This window comes from Oncorhynchus kisutch, linkage group LG17, assembly GCF_002021735.2.
Source record: "Oncorhynchus kisutch isolate 150728-3 linkage group LG17, Okis_V2, whole genome shotgun sequence".
Taxonomy (NCBI): domain Eukaryota; kingdom Metazoa; phylum Chordata; class Actinopteri; order Salmoniformes; family Salmonidae; genus Oncorhynchus; species Oncorhynchus kisutch.
This window is the reverse complement of record NC_034190.2, coordinates 56,022,449-56,043,639: the sequence shown is the minus strand read 5'-3', so window position 1 is coordinate 56,043,639 and position 21,191 is coordinate 56,022,449. Positions and strand designations below refer to the sequence as shown.

General features: G+C 40.2%; 2 protein-coding genes across 2 annotated transcripts in view; both read right to left on the bottom strand.

Moving 5' to 3' along the window:
- Positions 1–347: 347 nt before the first annotated feature.
- On the bottom strand, positions 348–4,727 carry LOC116354356 (perlwapin-like). The gene is made up of 6 exons (XM_031793310.1): positions 4,607–4,727; positions 3,652–3,789; positions 2,850–2,984; positions 1,990–2,126; positions 999–1,011; positions 348–454 (listed from the first exon to the last, which is right to left on the bottom strand). The coding sequence occupies exons 1-6, from the start codon at positions 4,707–4,709 to the stop codon at positions 348–350; spliced, it is 633 nt and encodes a 210-aa protein (XP_031649170.1). The 5' UTR covers positions 4,710–4,727.
- Positions 4,728–7,940: 3,213 nt separating this feature from the next.
- Positions 7,941–21,191, bottom strand: part of LOC116354355 (WAP four-disulfide core domain protein 2-like) — an 18,125-nt gene continuing 4,874 nt past the window's right edge. Inside the window, exons 3-5 of the mRNA XM_031793309.1 lie at positions 13,732–13,869; positions 12,841–12,977; positions 7,941–8,000 (exon numbers count right to left, since the gene is read on the bottom strand). Of these exons, the coding sequence (XP_031649169.1) occupies positions 7,941–8,000; positions 12,841–12,977; positions 13,732–13,869 (335 nt within the window). The remainder of the gene's footprint in view (positions 8,001–12,840; positions 12,978–13,731; positions 13,870–21,191) is intronic.

Below are 21,191 nucleotides of genomic sequence, written 5' to 3'. Positions count from 1 at the left end.
GCATTGGTCTGAAGCCGGAAAATGAAGGATATTCACATGAGCACCACACGAGTCTCAAATAACCCCCTAAAAAACCAAGCACAGGTGTTCAAAATCTTGTTTTAATCAAATTCAGCAGTCCACATGAGTTTGTCCATTCACATACTGCCGTTTGTCAATTCACATACTGCCCATGAAAATGGTCCAGTTTCCATAAAAGCTATGATCATTTTTCATATTTATTATTACAGAAAATCATCAGTTTTCATAGACATAATTGTACATGTAATGATTTGTATTTTCTACTTATTTCTTATAACTAATAAGAATTTCCAATAAAGCTTCAATGGCTCACTGCAGGCATAGAATCAACATATCCGGAAACACATCTGTTCCTCGGGGCACTGGCCATCTTTGTAACAGTACTCGGCACACATGTAGGTCCCGTTGGGCAGGACACAGCGACCGGGCTTCACTATGGTAACAAATTAAAAGTTGTCAGTTATACAGTAGAAACATACGTGTAATAGGAATTTCCAGGATAACAATCGAGAAAAGCAGTCGCAGGTAAAGTCAATCAAATCTATCCATAATAAATCGATACATGTAAAATGTATATGTACAATGTATGTGCATGAATATACATGTAACGGTTCTCTTGTGGTACAGTGGGGAGAACAAGTATTTGATACACTGCCGATTTTGGTTTGATACACTGCCGATATCCATATAAAATGTATATGTAAAATGTATGTACATGAATATACAGCAGAAAAACTGTAAAACTCCAAAATATTTGTGTCCTCCAAAGAGGTGGATTGGTTAATATTAATTCTTTTTTATTTAGAAAATAATTATATCCAGTTTATTACAAGCTGCAACAGGGAGACACTTCCAGCACAGAAGCATAGAAAATGTCTAACTGGCATCTTGGAGACATGTCCTTTACATTCTAATCAGACAGCACCAAATGTTCTGTAAACACCAGCTCTAGAGGCTTGTAGGAAGTCAAAACAAACAGGCTGTCAGCTGCTACAGAATCACACAGTGTTCACAGAATGTCATCAATACAACATAACAGTGAATAATCAGTGTGTCCTCGGCCCTTATACCTCAAGTCCGGCGTGAACCTCTATCAACAGATATGAGAACAATCCATAACATTCAGCATCAAGTCTAGTGACCATCAATCCACACCTTGAGTGTCACAAGTAGAACACTGGAAATCATCTGTACACTGATTCTTTGAATTGAGGTCTTACTATTACAATGAGTTGGATTTTTGTTGGTGGCCCTTGACAAATTGGCAGCTTAAAGTTCTGTGAATTGCTGTATCGTAAGAAACGTATGTTGCTACTCCTCTGAAGTCTCAGCCTGATATTCCCAAAATCCTTTTTCCCTGAAATATTTTACTTTTATTTATCTAGGCAAGTCAGTTAAGAAAAAAATCTCATTTTCAATGACGGCCTAGGAACAGTGGGTTAACTGCCTTGTTCTTAACGACAGATTTTTATCAGCTCAGGGATTTGCTTTTGCAACCTTTCGGTTACTAGTCCGACGCTCTAACCACTAGGCTACCCTGCCGACAACGGTCCACCAACCAAAGGACATCTAGCCAACATGACACAACTGTGAGAAGCATTGGAGTCAACATGGGCCAGCATCCCTATGGAACGCTTTAAACACCTTGTAGACCCCATGCCCTGATGAATTGAGGCTTTTCTTAGGGCAAATGGGGGTGCAACTCAAAAATAGGAAAGTGTTCCTAAAGTTTGGTATACTCAGAGTGTATAGATGTTGCATAACATTGGTATATACTCTAAAGGCCTGCATGGATCTTGAAAATCTTCTTAATTGAGTGTCTCAGCTCTAAAGAGAGTGTATGTGAAAAATATCTATCTATGTGTATGAAATGTACATTACAAGCCCCAGCTTTCTTGTTTCCAGAGTAATGCAGCAAATAATGAATGCAGTGGATGTGTGTATCTGTCACTCTGGGACCATTCCTACCTGTGTCGGTGCAATGCAGTTATGCCCACATCCATTGTGGCAGCATTTTTCATTATTGGGGCAGTCACTGTCATTGGAACAGAACTCCACACACATCCCCATGCCCCATCGTCTACGAGGGCACACTCCAGGCTTTGCTTTAGGACAACACAATTTGAGCAGACATGTCAGGGGACCCGACATACCACAAAGAGACATGAACACGGACAAAATTGGACTGAACCATTTTCTGGAAATCAGTCATATTTGTGAGGAGATGGTTACGATAAATAGGCATTTGCATTTGTAGGAAGTCAAAACAGAAAGCGGTGACATTGTCAGCTGCTACAGAATCACACAGTGTTCCACAATGTCATCAATACAATACAACAGTGAATAATCAGTGTGTCCTCGGTCCTTCTACTGGGACCTCCAGTCTGGCGTCAATCACTATCAACAGATATGAGAACAATCCATAACATTCATCATCAAGTCTAGTGAGCATCAACCCACACCTTGAATGTCACAAGAAGAACAATGGAAATCATGTGTATTACAGAAGCTCTATACTAAACATTGTGTTGATCACTCTAAATTAAATATGAGCTTTACTGGTCTTAAATGTACCCATTACAAAATGTTTATGGTGTATATATATATATATATATTTATTTATATACATATAAAACTCTAAATACCTACATGGCTCTCAGAAATCTTCTTAATTGAGTGTCTCAGCTCTAAAGAGAGTGTATGTGAAATATATTGATCTATGTGAATGAAATGTACATTACAATCTCCAGCTTTCTTGTTTCCAAAGTAATGCAGCAATAATGAATTCAATAGATGGGTGTATCTGTCACTCTGGGACCATATCCTACCTGTGTACGGAGCAATGCAGTTATGTCCACATCCATTGTAGCAGCATTTTTCATCATTGGGGCAGTCACTGTCATTGGAACAGAACTCTGCACACGTCCCTACGCCCCATGGGCGAGGGCACACTCCAGGCTTTGCTTTGGGACAAAACAATTTGAGCAGACATGTCAGGGAACACGACTTACCACAAAGACACATGAACATGGACACAATTACACTGAACCATTTTCTGAAAATCTGTCACATTTGTGTGGAGATCGTTGCGATAAATGTTAGCTGCTACAGAATCACACAGTGGTCACAGAACGTCATCAGTACAATACAACAGTGAATAATCAGTGTGTCCTCGGTCCTTCTACTGGGGCCTCCAGTCTGGCGTCAATCACTATCAACAGATATGAGAACAATCCATAACATTCAGGATCAAGTCTAGTGACCATCAACCCACACCTTGAATGTCACAACTAGGATACTGGAACCATTGTGTATAACATAAACTGTATACGCTAAATGTTTTGTTGATCACTCTCAACTAAATATGATCTTTAGTGATCCTACATTTCCCCATTACAAATAGGTTTATGGTAGCAACTTGTCAGCCTACACTGACTCTTCCCAATGAAGTCTTTCTATTATGTGACTTCTTAATTGAGTGTCTCAGCTCAAAAGAGAGTGTAAGTGAAATATATTGATCTATGTGTATGAAATGTACATTACAAGCTCCATCTTTCTTGTTTCCAAAGTAATGCAGCAATAATGAATGCAATAGATGGGTGTATCTGTCACTCTGGGACCATATCCTACCTGTGTAAGGTGCAATGCAGTTATGCCCACATCCATTGTGGCAGCATTTTTCGTCATTGGGGCAGTCACTGTCATTGGAACATAACTCTGCACATATCCCCATGCCCCATCGTCTAACAGGGCACACTCCAGGCTTTGCTTTGGGACAACACAATTTGAGCAGATGTCAGGGAACCCAACTTGCCACAAAGAGACATAGACACAATTGGACTGAACCAATTTATGAAAATCTATTTGCATCTCTGGAAAGTTTGTAGGCCATACTCCAAGTAATTTAGTGTCTAATTAATAGTTTTGGAGACATTTGTCCCCCATCATCAATGTTTCCCCCATAACACCCATGAAAATGCATGACAGCCTTCTGAACACTCACAATCTATTGGTTCAAAGAAGTAGGTTGAAAACATTGTATGTTAACTCAAATGGGCTGTGCAGCTAGTTACACACAGACACACAAACAGTGCTATTAAGATGCAGAAATAATCATTTCTAGTTAAATGAACATATGAGACAAATTGACAAACACATCATTATATGTTGACTGAATTGTTGCATATGTTTTCTCAAGTTGGAGCTAAGTTTGGGCCAACTAAAAATGATAAGTTCAGGTAACATTTTTATCTAGAAGTTGAATAAACTGAAAAAGGCTTTGGAACCACTTACTTCATAATCATTTGTTGAAACAACTAGAATTTATTTGACAGTGTATGCGTAAAATGGCCAAGGGTAGGCTGGGTTGTTTCAAAGTCATAATGGCTGGCTTGTATTTCTTAGTAAGGTTGCAACAAAATAGGTTGCAAAGGGGCTATGCACAACTATAGGCTATTGTTTATAACCAATTAGGTAGGCTTTAACACCTAAGTCAAGTGTAGCAGGCTTCTTAAAATAAATCATCAAATTGTCACAGTGTGTTTCATGACAAATAATGCAAAGTAGGCTAATTAGAACAACTCACCTGTAGATGTGCCTTCCGTTTCTGCAGCAGAGACTATTTTCAAATCTACAAATGCCAACAGAAAAAGAACCAAAGCACAACGCGCTGACAAATTCATGTCCATGCTGACTTCAAGACTGTTAGAGCAAATGCAGTCCAAATCAATTTAATAGAAGAGGAGGAGACCATAATATGTATTAACCTTAGATGACTAAGAGGGGGGCGCTGCTTTGAAGCCATCGCACAGCCATTTTGGTACTCCTCCTTCATTTGACAAATATATTCTATTACAGACACCTTAATGCATACATGCAAATTATATGAATTGAATTGAACATGAACATTTTATATTTTGAGAGTGTTAATGTTACTGCCCCCACCACAACAAAGAATTACTTAAATACATGAAATTGTGTCCTTGAAACATTTGATTGAAATATTGTAGAATTCCATTCATTCCTATAGAGGACTGCTCTTTCTGGGATGTGCCAATGTGGCGGCCTGTGGCTTCAAAGCCTCTCATTGGCCATTACAAAGCATCAGCAATCCAAGGTTTATATACATCATTGGGGAGAGACCATAGAAAAGATGAATGCACAAGGAACAATGCATCTGCAGGGTCCCTATGCCCATCAAATTACATTCCGAGTTCGGATCCGAACACTTGCTTAGGTCACATGTAATGAGAATAATTAAAGAGGATATATGGAACTTGTGCCTCTGGGGGTGCTCTTGATCCAAAAGTGGTCCCCCAAATGGACAGTAATATTGTCCAGAAATTAAGTCAAAATTTGATGTAAACAATTCACAACTATCTCAAGGCCATCAGGCCATCAGACTGTTAAACAGCCACCACTAACATTGAGTGGCTGCTGCCAACACACTGACTCAACTCCAGCCACTTTAATAATGGGAATTGATGGGAAATTATGTAAAATATATCACTAGCCACTTTAAACAATGCTACCTAATATAATGTTTACATACCCTACATTATTAATCTCATATGTATACGTATATACTGTACTCTATATCATCTACTGCATCTTTATGTAATACATGTATCATTAGCCACTTTAACTATGCCACTTTGTTTACATACTCATCTCATATGTATATACTGTACTCGATACCATCTACTGTATCTTGCCTATGCCGCTCTGTACCATCACTCATTCATATATCTTTATGTATATATTATTTATCCCCCTACACTTGTGTGTGTATATGACAGTAGTTTTGGAATTGTTAGTTACATTACTTGTTGGTTATTACTGCATTGTCGGAACTAGAAGCACAAGCATTTCGCTACACTCGCATTAACATCTGCTAACCATGTGTATGTGACAAATAAACATTTGATTTGATTTGATTTTCAATCGTGTGTCTTCAACTGAGTTTGTAGTTCAATGACTGTTAAACTGCAGGTGAAAATCCACAATGTATAATCATTCATAACGAAATGTTTCAAAGTACAGTATGTGGAGAGCTATAACACTGTTGATGGGTTGATTTTTGGGCAACGGTTGGGAAATGTTTACATGGTATATGATTTTTTACTTGTAATTCGTTTTAAGAAATAGGCCTATACATGTCCCAAAATAACTTTTTGAATTTCTATCAAATATTTTCTCTCTCATCTGTCTTGTTCATGATGGGCAGACCTATACGCTTTTATCATTTTACTACACTGATATCTTGTAGCTTAGAGCGGACAACTATTTGGCGGACTAAATAAATTCTCAACATTGGATTTTCTTACATTATTCTCTCACAATAACGTCGTAGGACTATACACATCACATTCTATATGACTGACTGTTAACCTGTCTCCTACCCTTCATCTACACTGATTGAAGTGGTTTTAACAGGTGAAATTAATAAGGGATCGCAGCTTCACCTGGTCAGTCTATATCAGTCTATGTTCATAATATTTTGTACAGTCAGTCTATAACATGTTGTGGTTGACAAAGTGATTAGCCATTTGATTCGCTGTTCAGGAGTCTTATGGCTTGGGGTAGAAGCTATTTAGGATCCTCTTGGACCTAGACTTGGCGCTCCGGTACTGCTTGCCGTGCGGTAGCAGAGAGAACAGTCTATGACCAGGGTGGCTGGAGTCTTTGACCATTTTTAGGGCCTTCCTCTGACACCGCCTGGTATAGAGGTCCTGGGTGGCAGGAAGATTGTCCCCGGTGATGTACTGGGCCGTAAGCACTACCCTCTGTAGTGCCTTGCAGGCAGAGGCCAAGCAGTTGCCATACCAGGCAGTGAACCAACCTGTCAGGATGCTCTCGATGATGCAGCTGTAAAATCTTTTGAGGATCTGAGGACCCATGCCAAATCTTTTCAGTCTACTGAGGGGGAATATGTTTTGTCGTGCCCTCTTTACAACTGTCTTGGTGTGTTTGGACCATGTTAGTTTGTTGGTGATGTGGACGCAAAGGATCTTGAATCCTGCTCCACTACAGCCCCGTCAATGAGAATGGGGCGTGCTCGGTCCTCCTTTTCCTGCAGTCCACAATCATCTCCTTTGTCTTGATGACGTTGAGTGGGTGTTGTTGTCCTTGCACCACACGGTCAGGTCTCTGAACTCCTCACTATAGGCTGTCTCATCGTTGTCGGTGATCAGGTCTACAACTGTTGTGTCATCAGCAAACTTAATGATGGTGTTGGAGTAGTGCCTGGCCGTGCAGTCATGAGTGAACAGGGAGTACAGGAAGGGGCTGAGCACGCGCCCCTACCCTTACCACCTGGGGGCGGCCCATCATGAAATCCAGGATTCAGTTACAGAAGGAGGTGTTTAGTCCCAGGGTCCTTAGCTTAGTGATGAGCTTTGAGGGCACTATGGCGTTGAACACTGAGCTGTAGTCAATGAATAGCATTCTCACATAGGTGTTCATTTTGTCCAGGTGTGACAGGGCAGTGTGGAGTGCAATAGAGCTTGCATAGTGTGTGGATCTTTTGGTGTGGTGAATGCTGCAGACATGAGTACCACGGGTCGGTAATCATTTAGGCAGGCTATCTTAGTTTTTCTCGGGCACAGGGACTATGGTGGTCTGCTTGAAACATGTTGGTATTACAGATTCAGACAGGGAGAGGTTGAAAATGTCAGTGAAGACACTTGCCAGTTGGTCAGCGCCTGCTCTGGGAACATGTCCTGGTAGTCTGTCTGGCCCTGCGGCCTTGTGAATGTTGACCTGTTTGAAGGTCTTACTCACATCGGCTGCGGAAAGCGTGATCACACAGTTGTCCGGAACAGCTGATGCTCTCGTGCATGTTTCAGTGTTACTTGTCTCTAAGCGAGCATTTATTATAAGATCTCTGTTGCTCTAGGTCGACAGGTTCCGGCTCCTTATCAGAGGTGACCGGTCTGCTCCTGATCCCCGGGACCGTCATCTTGGTCTGCGTCCTGTGTCTAGAGCCGCGCGTCAGGGAGGGGCAAATGTCACGTGTGCTCCCTCTCCGTCCTCTAGGTCACCAGCCTGCTCGTTATGGCGCAGCCCTGTCACCATCGTTACGGTCATCAGTGTGTTGTGACACTCACCTGGACTCCATCACCTCCCTGATTACCTGCCCTATATTTGTCACTCGCTTCGGTTCCTTCCCCAGGCGTCATTGTTTCTGTTTCAGTTTGGTCTGTGCGTTGTTTGTGTTTCTTGTTTTCTATTATGTTTTGTTTATTGATTAAATCACTCACTCCCTGAACTTGCTTCCCAACTCTCAGCGCACATCGTTACACTAATATTCATAAGACCATTACACAAGATATGTAATATAGGTCTTTATAAACGACTTTACTAATCATCAGTTAAGTCTTTTTGCGTGGCCTCATCTAAAGTGTGGGCTATTTATACATAATAAATACTAAATACTTTCTAAATAATGTTTTTAGTCAATAAATGCTTTTCTTAATTACATAAATGCTTCAAAATTCGCAAAAAGTGACATTAGCTGATGAAGATTATCTCATAGAACAAAACGTATAAGATCTCCCAAACCGGTCTTCACCACAAAACGTAATTTCAGCGTTTATCCAAAAACCCTACAAAAACTCAATACATTTTCCCATAGGCTTTGTTCAAAGAACCATGATGGAGTTAGTCCCTACAAAGAGACATCATTACTATTGCTCTCTATACATGTTAGCAATTGGGAGTATCCAACCCTTGCAAAAGTAACCTCACAGTCCAATCCCCCCATCCCCCCTTTGCTAATTTCACCACCAGCAAAGCATTAAAAAAGAATCTGCCCACAATATCTCATAATGACAGTGAAAACATGATTTTAGAAATGTTTGCTACTTTATTGAAAGTGAAATACAGAAATATCTCATTTACATACAGTACCAGTCAAAAGTTTGGACACACCTAGTCATTCCAGGTTTTTTCATTTATTATTATTATTATTATTATTATTTTACTATTTTCTACATTGTGTTATAATAGTGAAGACATCAACACTATGAAATAACACATATGGAATCAAGTAGTAACCAAAAAAGTGTTAAACAAATAAAAATATATTTTAAATTCTTCTTAGTAGCCACACTTTGCCTTGATGACAGCTTTGCACATGCTTGGCATTCTCTCAACCAGCTTCACCTGGAACGCTTTTCCAGCAGTCTTGAAGGAGTTCCCCACATATGCTGAGCACTTGTTGGCCCTTCCTCCCCAATTAAGGTGCCACCAACCACCTGTGCTAGACAGCCATTTTCAAAAACGGTTCTCTTTGCGGTTATACAAATTAAAACCATCCATTTCTGGTGGATTGACACTGGAACTCTGTTTAAAGTATCATTTTTAAATTAAGCCAAACAGAGTAGGCTACTATTTAAATGTTATCCTCCAGAAGAGGCAGAACATAGGCTATATTACAGCAAATAATGTCAAATCTCGAAAGTACCGATAGAGGAAAAAACTTTTTCTTGTAGAGAATGCATAAGGAAGGTGTCATGTTAATGAATGACATTGTAAACAACAAAGGTCAAATTATGTCACACAAGCAATTAATCACAGTATAAGGAAATGTATGCTCAATACAAAATTATAACCAGTTCATCGCAGCTCTGCCACGAAAATGGAAGAGGCAATTACTTAAAAGAGAAAGGAATTAATTAATCGTAAATGGCTTAAAATGACCAATATGAATCGTAAAATGTATCAGTTTCACTTATGGTCAAGAGGGTTGACAACTATACCGCATAAAATTCAAGATAGTTGGGAACAGATTTTCGATATCCCAATACCATGGCATCAGATTTATTGAAGTAATATTTTCTTTTTAATTTAAGCTATTATATAAGATTCCCGCTACAAAAAGAATGCTCAGTATATGGGGCATTGAACAGAATCAATAGAGTATCTATTTTGGTACTGTCCATCGGTGGCTTGTTTTTGTAGTCAGGTTCAGGAATGGTTGTTAACATGGGTACCACTGGGCGCACATTTGGTGGTTTTGCCCTAGCACTACACAGCTGATTCAAATAACCAACTCATCATCAAGCTTTGATTATTTTCATCAGCTGTGTAGAGCTAGAGCAAAAACCAAAACGTGAACCCAGGAGGAGCCCCAGGACCGAGTTTGGGAAACCCTGCCCTATGGTACTGCCCAGGGACACAGTGATTTAATGCAAAGTGGTGGATTGTGGGCATGCGCCTGCCACGGAGGAACATGCAAATATTCCACTGTTTGATGTCAGAGTAGCTCACCATTGTCCCAGGGGACATGCGGACTACCTCCAAATCATCTCACATCTGACGCACCAGCGCTGTCCCCTTTGTGTGTCCAAGTTGTTTCCACCGAGATGGATGACGATATTCACGGTCACAACTCGACTCGGCGAGAGAGAATATTTCAGAACCCTTCAACTGAGAACAGCTCTGCCATATTTCCGGCTCGTGTAGTCGTCTATCTAGCCAGCTACATTGTGTAATCGCATAGTAAATATTTGCTTCAGTCTTTGTTTCCTTGCTCTCGCCAATTTTCTGTGAGCAATGATCAGTATGATTATGAGCATGGATCTTATCAATAAATAAAACGTACAACATCGTGAAGATTCACAAGGAGAGCATGTGTTAAACTATATTATAAAGTGGGTGGTTCGTGCCCCGAATGCTGATTGGCTGACAGCCGTGGAATATCAGGCCATATACCACGGGTATGACAAAACATTTATTTTTACAGCTTCAATTACGTTGGTAATCAGTTTATAATAGCAATAAGGAACCTCGGGGGTTTGTGGTATATGGCCAATATACCACGGCCAAGGGCTGTATGTGAAGGCACGTGCTAAGAACAGTCCTTAGCATGGTATATTGGCCGTATACCACACCTCCTTGTGCATTTTTGCTTAATTATAATGTTCTATAATAAGGTTGCACGATCACCTTCCGGTGTAAAAACCATGGAAATTAAAAACAAAACACTATGTTTAAACTGAGAACAGGCATTGGTCTGAAGCCGGAAAATGAAGGATATTCACATGAGCACCACACGAGTCTCAAATAACCCCCTAAAAAACCAAGCACAGGTGTTCAAAATCTTGTTTTATTCAAATTCAGCAGTCCACATGAGTTTGTCCATTCACATACTGCCGTTTGTCAATTCACATACTGCCCATGAAAATGGTCCAGTTTCCATAAAAGCTATGATCATTTTTCATATTTATTATTGCATAAAATCATCAGTTTTCATAGACATAATTGTACATGTAATGATTTGTATTTTCTACTTATTTCTTATAACTAATAAGAATTTCCAATAAAGCTTCAATGGCTCACTGCAGGCATAGAATCAACATATCCGGAAACACATCTGTTCCTCGGGGCACTGGCCATCTTTGTAACAGTACTCGGCACACATGTAGGTCCCGTTGGGCAGGACACAGCGACCGGGCTTCACTATGGTAACAAATTAAAAGTTGTTAGTTATACAGTAGAAACATACGTGTAATAGGAATTTCCAGGATAACAATCGAGAAAAGCAGTCGCAGGTAAAGTCAATCAAATCTATCCATAATAAATCGATACATGTAAAATGTATATGTACAATGTATGTGCATGAATATACATGTAACGGTTCTCTTGTGGTACAGTGGGGAGAACAAGTATTTGATACACTGCCGATTTTGATTTGATACACTGCCGATATCCATATAAAATGTATATGTAAAATGTATGTACATGAATATACATGTAACGGTTCTCTTGTGGTGAAGGAGAGTCGGACCAAAATGCGGCGTGTAGATTGCGATCCATGTTTAATCAACAAACGTAAAACACGAATCAATACAAAAACTACAAACGTGGAAACTTAACGAAAACCGAAACAGCCCTATCTGGTGCAAACACAGAGACAGGAACAGATCACCCACAAACACACAGTGAAACCCAGGCTACCTAAATATGGTTCCCAATCAGAGACAATGACTAACACCTGCCTCTGATTGAGAACCATATCAGGCCAGACATAGAAATAGACAAACTAGACATGAAACATAGAATGCCCACTCAGCTCACACCCTGACCAACCAAAACATAGAAATATACAAAGTAATCTATGGGCAGTGAATTGTGAATTGCTGTATCGTAAGAAACGTATGTTGCTACTCCTCTGAAGTCTCAGCCTGATATTCCCAAAATCCTTTTTCCCTGAAATATTTTACTTTTATTTATCTAGGCAAGTCAGTTAAGAAAAAAATCTCATTTTCAATGACGGCCTAGGAACAGTGGGTTAACTGCCTTGTTCTTAACGACAGATTTTTATCAGCTCAGGGATTTGCTTTTGCAACCTTTCGGTTACTAGTCCGACGCTCTAACCACTAGGCTACCCTGCCGACAACGGTCCACCAACCAAAGGACATCTAGCCAACATGACACAACTGTGAGAAGCATTGGAGTCAACATGGGCCAGCATCCCTATGGAACGCTTTAAACACCTTGTAGACCCCATGCCCTGATGAATTGAGGCTTTTCTTAGGGCAAATGGGGGTGCAACTCAAAAATAGGAAAGTGTTCCTAAAGTTTGGTATACTCAGAGTGTATAGATGTTGCATAACATTGGTATATACTCTAAAGGCCTGCATGGATCTTGAAAATCTTCTTAATTGAGTGTCTCAGCTCTAAAGAGAGTGTATGTGAAAAATATCTATCTATGTGTATGAAATGTACAAGCCCCAGCTTTCTTGTTTCCAGAGTAATGCAGCAAATAATGAATGCAGTGGATGTGTGTATCTGTCACTCTGGGACCATTCCTACCTGTGTCGGTGCAATGCAGTTATGCCCACATCCATTGTGGCAGCATTTTTCATTATTGGGGCAGTCACTGTCATTGGAACAGAACTCCACACACATCCCCATGCCCCATCGTCTACGAGGGCACACTCCAGGCTTTGCTTTAGGACAACACAATTTGAGCAGACATGTCAGGGGACCCGACATACCACAAAGAGACATGAACACGGACAAAATTGGACTGAACCATTTTCTGGAAATGGAGATGGTTACGATAAATAGGCATTTGCATTTGTAGGAAGTCAAAACAGAAAGCGGTGACATTGTCAGCTGCTACAGAATCACACAGTGTTCCACAATGTCATCAATACAATACAACAGTGAATAATCAGTGTGTCCTCGGTCCTTCTACTGGGACCTCCAGTCTGGCGTCAATCACTATCAACAGATATGAGAACAATCCATAACATTCATCATCAAGTCTAGTGAGCATCAACCCACACCTTGAATGTCACAAGAAGAACAATGGAAATCATGTGTATTACAGAAGCTCTATACTAAACATTGTGTTGATCACTCTAAATTAAATATGAGCTTTACTGGTCTTAAATGTACCCATTACAAAATGTTTATGGTGTATATATATATATATATATATATATATATATATATATATATATATATATATATATATATATATATTTATATATATACATATAAAACTCTAAATACCTACATGGCTCTCAGAAATCTTCTTAATTGAGTGTCTCAGCTCTAATTTGAGTGTATGTGAAACATATTGATCTATGTGAATGAAATGTACATTACAAGCTCCATCTTTCTTGTTTCCAAAGTAATGCAGCAATAATGAATGCAATAGATGGGTGTATCTGTCACTCTGGGACCATATCCTACCTGTGTAAGGTGCAATGCAGTTATGCCCACATCCATTGTGGCAGCATTTTTCGTCATTGGGGCAGTCACTGTCATTGGAACATAACTCTGCACATATCCCCATGCCCCATCGTCTAACAGGGCACACTCCAGGCTTTGCTTTGGGACAACACAATTTGAGCAGATGTCAGGGAACCCAACTTGCCACAAAGAGACATAGACACAATTGGACTGAACCAATTTATGAAAATCTATTTGCATCTCTGGAAAGTTTGTAGGCCATACTCCAAGTAATTTAGTGTCTAATTAATAGTTTTGGAGACATTTGTCCCCCATCATCAATGTTTCCCCCATAACACCCATGAAAATGCATGACAGCCTTCTGAACACTCACAATCTATTGGTTCAAAGAAGTAGGTTGAAAACATTGTATGTTAACTCAAATGGGCTGTGCAGCTAGTTACACACAGACACACAAACAGTGCTTTTAAGATGCAGAAATAATCATTTCTAGTTAAATGAACATATGAGACAAATTGACAAACACATCATTATATGTTGACTGAATTGTTGCATATGTTTTCTCAAGTTGGAGCTAAGTTTGGGCCAACTAAAAATGATAAGTTCAGGTAACATTTTTATCTAGAAGTTGAATAAACTGAAAAAGGCTTTGGAACCACTTACTTCATAATCATTTGTTGAAACAACTAGAATTTATTTGACAGTGTATGCGAAAAATGGCCAAGGGTAGGCTGGGTTGTTTCAAAGTCATAATGGCTGGCTTGTATTTCTTAGTAAGGTTGCAACAAAATAGGTTGCAAAGGGGCTATGCACAACTATAGGCTATTGTTTATAACCAATTAGGTAGGCTTTAACACCTAAGTCAAGTGTAGCAGGCTTCTTAAAATAAATCATCAAATTGTCACAGTGTGTTTCATGACAAATAATGCAAAGTAGGCTAATTAGAACAACTCACCTGTAGATGTGCCTTCCGTTTCTGCAGCAGAGACTATTTTCAAATCTACAAATGCCAACAGAAAAAGAACCAAAGCACAACGCGCTGACAAATTCATGTCCATGCTGACTTCAAGACTGTTAGAGCAAATGCAGTCCAAATCAATTTAATAGAAGAGGAGGAGACCATAATATGTATTAACCTTAGATGACTAAGAGGGGAGCGCTGCTTTGAAGCCATCGCACAGCCATTTTGGTACTCCTCCTTCATTTGACAAATATATTCTATTACAGACACCTTAATGCATACATGCAAATTATATGAATTGAATTGAACATGAACATTTTATATTTTGAGAGTGTTAATGTTACTGCCCCCACCACAACAAAGAATTACTTAAATACATGAAATTGTGTCCTTGAAACATTTGATTTAAATATTGTAGAATTCCATTCATTCCTATAGAGGACTGCTCTTTCTGGGATGTGCCAATGTGGCAGCCTGTGGCTTCAAAGCCTCTCATTGGCCATTACAAAGCATCAGCAATCCAGGGTTTATATACATCATTGGGGAGAGACCATAGAAAAGATGAATGCACAAGGAACAATGCATCTGCAGGGTCCCTATGCCCATCAAATTACATTCCGAGTTCGGATCTGAACACTTGCTTAGGTCACATGTAATGAGAATAATTAAAGAGGATATATGGAACTTGTGCCTCTGGGGGTGCTCTTGATCCAAAAGTGGTCCCCCAAATGGACAGTAATATTGTCCAGAAATTAAGTCAAAATTTGATGTAAACAATTCACAACTATCTCAAGGCCATCAGGCCATCAGACTGTTAAACAGCCACCACTAACATTGAGTGGCTGCTGCCAACACACTGACTCAACTCCAGCCACTTTAATAATGGGAATTGATGGGAAATTATGTAAAATATATCACTAGCCACTTTAAACAATGCTACCTAATATAATGTTTACATACCCTACATTATTCATCTCATATGTATACGTATATACTGTACTCTATATCATCTACTGCATCTTTATGTAATACATGTATCACTAGCCACTTTAACTATGCCACTTTGTTTACATACTCATCTCATATGTATATACTGTACTCGATACCATCTACTGTATCTTGCCTATGCCGCTCTGTACCATCACTCTTTCATATATCTAGTTATATAACTATATATATATAGTTTTGGAATTGTTAGTTACATTACTTGTTGGTTATTACTGCATTGTTGGAACTAGAAGCACAAGCATTTCGCTACACTCGCATTAACATCTGCTAACCATGTGTATGTGACAAATAAACATTTGATTTGATTTGATTTTCAATAGTGTGTCTTCAACTGAGTTTGTCGTTCAATGACTGTTAAACTGCAGGTGAAAATCCACAATGTATAATCATTCATAACGAAATGTTTCAAAGTACAGTATGTGGAGAGCTATAACACTGTTGATGGGTTGATTTTTGGGCAACGGTTGGGAAATGTTTACATGGTATATGATTTTTTACTTGTAATTCGTTTTAAGAAATAGGCCTATACATGTCCCAAAATAACTTTTTGAATTTCTATCAAATATTTTCTCTCTCATCTGTCTTGTTCATGATGGGCAGACCTATACGCTTTTATCATTTTACTACACTGATATCTTGTAGCTTAGAGCGGACAACTATTTGGCGGACTAAATAAATTCTCAACATTGGATTTTCTTACATTATTCTCTCACAATAACGTCGTAGGACTATACACATCACATTCTATATGACTGACTGTTAACCTGTCTCCTACCCTTCATCTACACTGATTGAAGTGGTTTTAACAGGTGAAATTAATAAGGGATCGCAGCTTCACCTGGTCAGTCTATATCAGTCTATGTTCATAATATTTGTACAGTCAGTCTATAACATGTTGTGGTTGACAAAGTGATTAGCCAATTGATTCGCTGTTCAAGAGTCTTATGGCTTGGGTTAGAAGCTATTTAGGATCCTCTTGGACCTAGACTTGGCGCTCCGGTACTGCTTGCCGTGCGGTAGCAGAGAGAACAGTCTATGACCAGGGTGGCTGGAGTCTTTGACCATTTTTAGGGCCTTCCTCTGACACCGCCTGGTATAGAGGTCCTGGGTGGCAGGAAGATTGTCCCCGGTGATGTACTGGGCCGTAAGCACTACCCTCTGTAGTGCCTTGCAGGCAGAGGCCAAGCAGTTGCCATACAAGGCAGTGAACAACCTGTCAGGATGCTCTCGATGATGCAGCTGTAAAATCTTTTGAGGATCTGAGGACCCATGCCAAATCTTTTCAGTCTACTGAGGGGGAATATGTTTTGTCGTGCCCTCTTTACAACTGTCTTGGTGTGTTTGGACCATGTTAGTTTGTTGGTGATGTGGACGCCAAGGATCTTGAATCCTGCTCCACTACAGCCCCGTCAATGAGAATGGGGCGTGCTCGGTCCTCCTTTTCCTGCAGTCCACAATCATCTCCTTTGTCTTGATCACGTTGAGTGGGTGTTGTTGTCCTTGCACCACACGGTCAGGTCTCTGAACTCCTCACTATAGGCCTGTCTCATCGTTGTCGGTGATCAGGTCTACAACTGTTGTGTCATCAGCAAACTTAATGATGGTGTTGGAATAGTGCCTGGCCGTGCAGTCATGAGTGAACAGGGAGTACAGGAAGGGGCTGAGCACGCGCCCCTACCCTTACCACCTGGGGGCGGCCCATCATGAAATCCAGGATTCAGTTACAGAAGGAGGTGTTTAGTCCCAGGGTCCTTAGCTTAGTGATGAGCTTTGAGGGCACTATGGCGTTGAACACTGAGCTGTAGTCAATGATAGCATTCTCACATAGGTGTTCATTTTGTCCAGGTGTGACAGGGCAGTGTGGAGTGCAATAGAGCTTGCATAGTGTGTGGATCTTTTGGTGTGGTGAATGCTGCAGACATGAGTACCACGGGTCGGTAATCATTTAGGCAGGCTATCTTAGTTTTTCTCGGGCACAGGGACTATGGTGGTCTGCTTGAAACATGTTGGTATTACAGATTCAGACAGGGAGAGGTTGAAAATGTCAGTGAAGACACTTGCCAGTTGGTCAGCGCCTGCTCTGGGAACATGTCCCTGGTAGTCTGTCTGGCCCTGCGGCCTTGTGAATGTTGACCTGTTTGAAGGTCTTACTCACATCGGCTGCGGAAAGCGTGATCACACAGTTGTCCGGAACAGCTGATGCTCTCGTGCATGTTTCAGTGTTACTTGTCTCTAAGCGAGCATTTATTATAAGATCTCTGTTGCTCTAGGTCGACAGGTTCCGGCTCCTTATCAGAGGTGACCGGTCTGCTCCTGATCCCCGGGACCGTATCTTGGTCTGCGTCCTGTGTCTGGAGCCGCGCGTCAGGGAGGGGCAAATGTCACGTGTGCTCCCTCTCCGTCCTCTAGGTCACCAGCCTGCTCGTTATGGCGCAGCCCTGTCACCATCGTTACGGTCATCAGTGTGTTGTGACACTCACCTGGACTCCATCACCTCCCTGATTACCTGCCCTATATTTGTCACTCGCTTTGGTTCCTTCCCCAGGCGTCATTGTTTCTGTTTCAGTTTGGTCTGTGCGTTGTTTGTGTTTCTTGTTTTCTATTATGTTTTGTTTATTGATTAAATCACTCACTCCCTGAACTTGCTTCCCACTCTCAGCGCACATCGTTACACTAATATTCATAAGACCATTACACAAGATATGTAATATAGGTCTTTATAAACGACTTTACTAATAATCAGTTAGTCTTTTTGCGTGGCCTCATCTAAAGTGTGGGCTATTTATACATAATAAATACTAAATACTTTCTAAACAATAAGCACACAATATTCCGAAACGGTTCACGCTGTTGCGATATGGTGATGTGTAACTTCAGACAAACTCTATGTTGAGTAACATAATGTTTTTAGTCAATTAAATGCTTTTCTTAATTACATAAATGCTTCAAAATTCGCAAAAAGTGACATTAGCTGATGAAGATTATCTCATAGAACAAAACGTATAGATCTCCCAAACCGGTCTTCACCACAAAACGTAATTTCAGCGTTTATCCAAAAACCCTACAAAAACTCAATACATTTTCCCATAGGCTTTGTTCAAAGAACCATGATGGAGTTAGTCCCTACAAAGAGACATCATTACTATTGCTCTCTATACATGTTAGCAATTGGGAGTATCCAACCCTTGCAAAAAGTAACCTACACGTCCAATCCCCCCATCCCCCCTTTGCTAATTTCACCACCAGCAAAGCATTAAAAAAGAATCTGCCCACAATATCTCATAATGACAGTAGAAAACATGATTTTAGAAATGTTTGGCTAATTTATGAACGTGAATACAGAAATATCTCATTTACATACAGTACCAGTCAAAAGTTTGGGACACACCTAGTCATTCCAGGTTTTTTCATTTATTATTATTATTATTATTATTTTACTATTTCTACATTGTGTTATAATAGTGAAGACATCAACACTATGAAATAACACATATGGAATCAAGTAGTAACCAAAAAGTGTTAAACAAATAAAATATATTTTAAATTCTTCTTAGTAGCCACACTTTGCCTTGATGACAGCTTTGCACATGCTTGGCATTCTCTCCAACCAGCTTCACCTGGAACGCTTTTCCAGCAGTCTTGAAGGAGTTTCCACCACATATGCTGAGCACTTGGTTGGGCCTTCCTCCCCAATTAGGTGCCACCAACCACCTGTGCTAGACAGCCATTTCAAAACGGTTCTCTTTGCGGTTATACAAATTAAAACCATCCATTTCTGGTGGATTGACAATGGAACTCTGTTAAAGTATCATTTTTAATTAGCCAAACAGAGTAGGCTACTATTTAAATGTTATCCTCCAGAAGAGGGCAGCAAATATATGGCAAATCTCGAAAGTACCGATAGAGGAAAAACTTTTTCTTGTAGAGAATGCCTAAGGAACGTGTCATGTTAAGAATGACATTGTAACAACAAAGGTCAAATTATGTCACACAAGCAATTAATCACGTATAAGGAAATGTATGCTCAATACAAAATTATAACCAGTTCATCGCAGCTCTGCCACCGAAAATGGAAGAGGCAATACTTAAAAGAGAAAGGAATTAATTAATCGTAATGGCTTAAAATGACCAATATGAATCGTAAAATGTATCAGTTTCACTTATGGTCAAGAGGGTTGACAAACTATACCGCATTAAAATTCAAGATAGTTGGGAACGATTTTCGATATCCCAATACCATGGCATCAGATTATGAAGTAATATTTTCTTTTTAATTTAAGTATTATATAAGATTCCGCTACAAAAAGATGCTCAGTATATGGGGATTGAACAGAATCAATAAGAGTATCTATTTGGTATGTCCATCGGTGGCTTGTTTTTGTAGTCAGGTTCAGGAATGGTTGTTAACAGGGACCACTGGGCGCACATTTGTGGTTTTGCCCTAGCACTACACAGCTGATTCAAATAACCAACTCATCATCAAGCTTTGATTATTCTTTCATCAGCTGTGTAGAGCTAGAGCAAAAACCAAAACGTGAACCCAGGAGGAGCCCCAGGACCGAGTTTGGGAAACCCTGCCCTATGGTACTGCCCAGGGACACAGTGATTTAATGCAAAGTGGTGGATTGTGGGCATGCGCCTGCCACGGAGGAAATGCAATATTCCACTGTTTGATGTCAGAGTAGCTCACCATTGTCCCAGGGGACATGCGGACTACCTCCAAATCATCTCACATCTGACGCACCAGGGCTGTCCCCTTTGTGTGTCCAAGTTGTTTCCACCGAGATGGATGACGATATTCACGGTCACAACTCGACTCGGCGAGAGAGAATATTTCAGAACCCTTCAACTGAGAACAGCTCGGCCATATTTCCGGCTGTGTGTAGTCGTCTATCTAGCCAGCTACATTGTGTAATCGCATAGTAAATATTTGCTTCAGTCTTTGTTTCCTTGCTCCCGCCAATTTTCTGTGAGCATGATCAGTATGATTATGACCATGGATCTTATCAATAAATAAAACGTACAACATCGTGAAGATTCACAAGGAGAGCATGTGTTAAACTATATTATAAAGTGGGTGGTTCGTGCCCCGAATGCTGATTGGCTGACAGCCGTGGAATATCAGGCCATATACCACGGGTATGACAAAACATTTATTTTACAGCTTCAATTACGTTGGTAATCAGTTTATAATAGCAATAAGGAACCTCGGGGGTTTGTGGTATATGGCCAATATACCACGGCCAAGGGCTGTATGTGAAGGCACGTGCTAAGAACAGTCCTTAGCATGGTATATTGGCCTATACCACACCTCCTTGTGCATTTTTGCTTAATTATAATGTTCTATAATAAGGTTGCACGATCACCTTCCGGTGTAAAAACCATGGAAATTAAAAACAAAACACTATGTTTAAACTGAGAACAGGCATTGGTCTGAAGCCGGAAAATGAAGGATATTCACTGAGCACCACACGAGTCTCAAATAACCCCA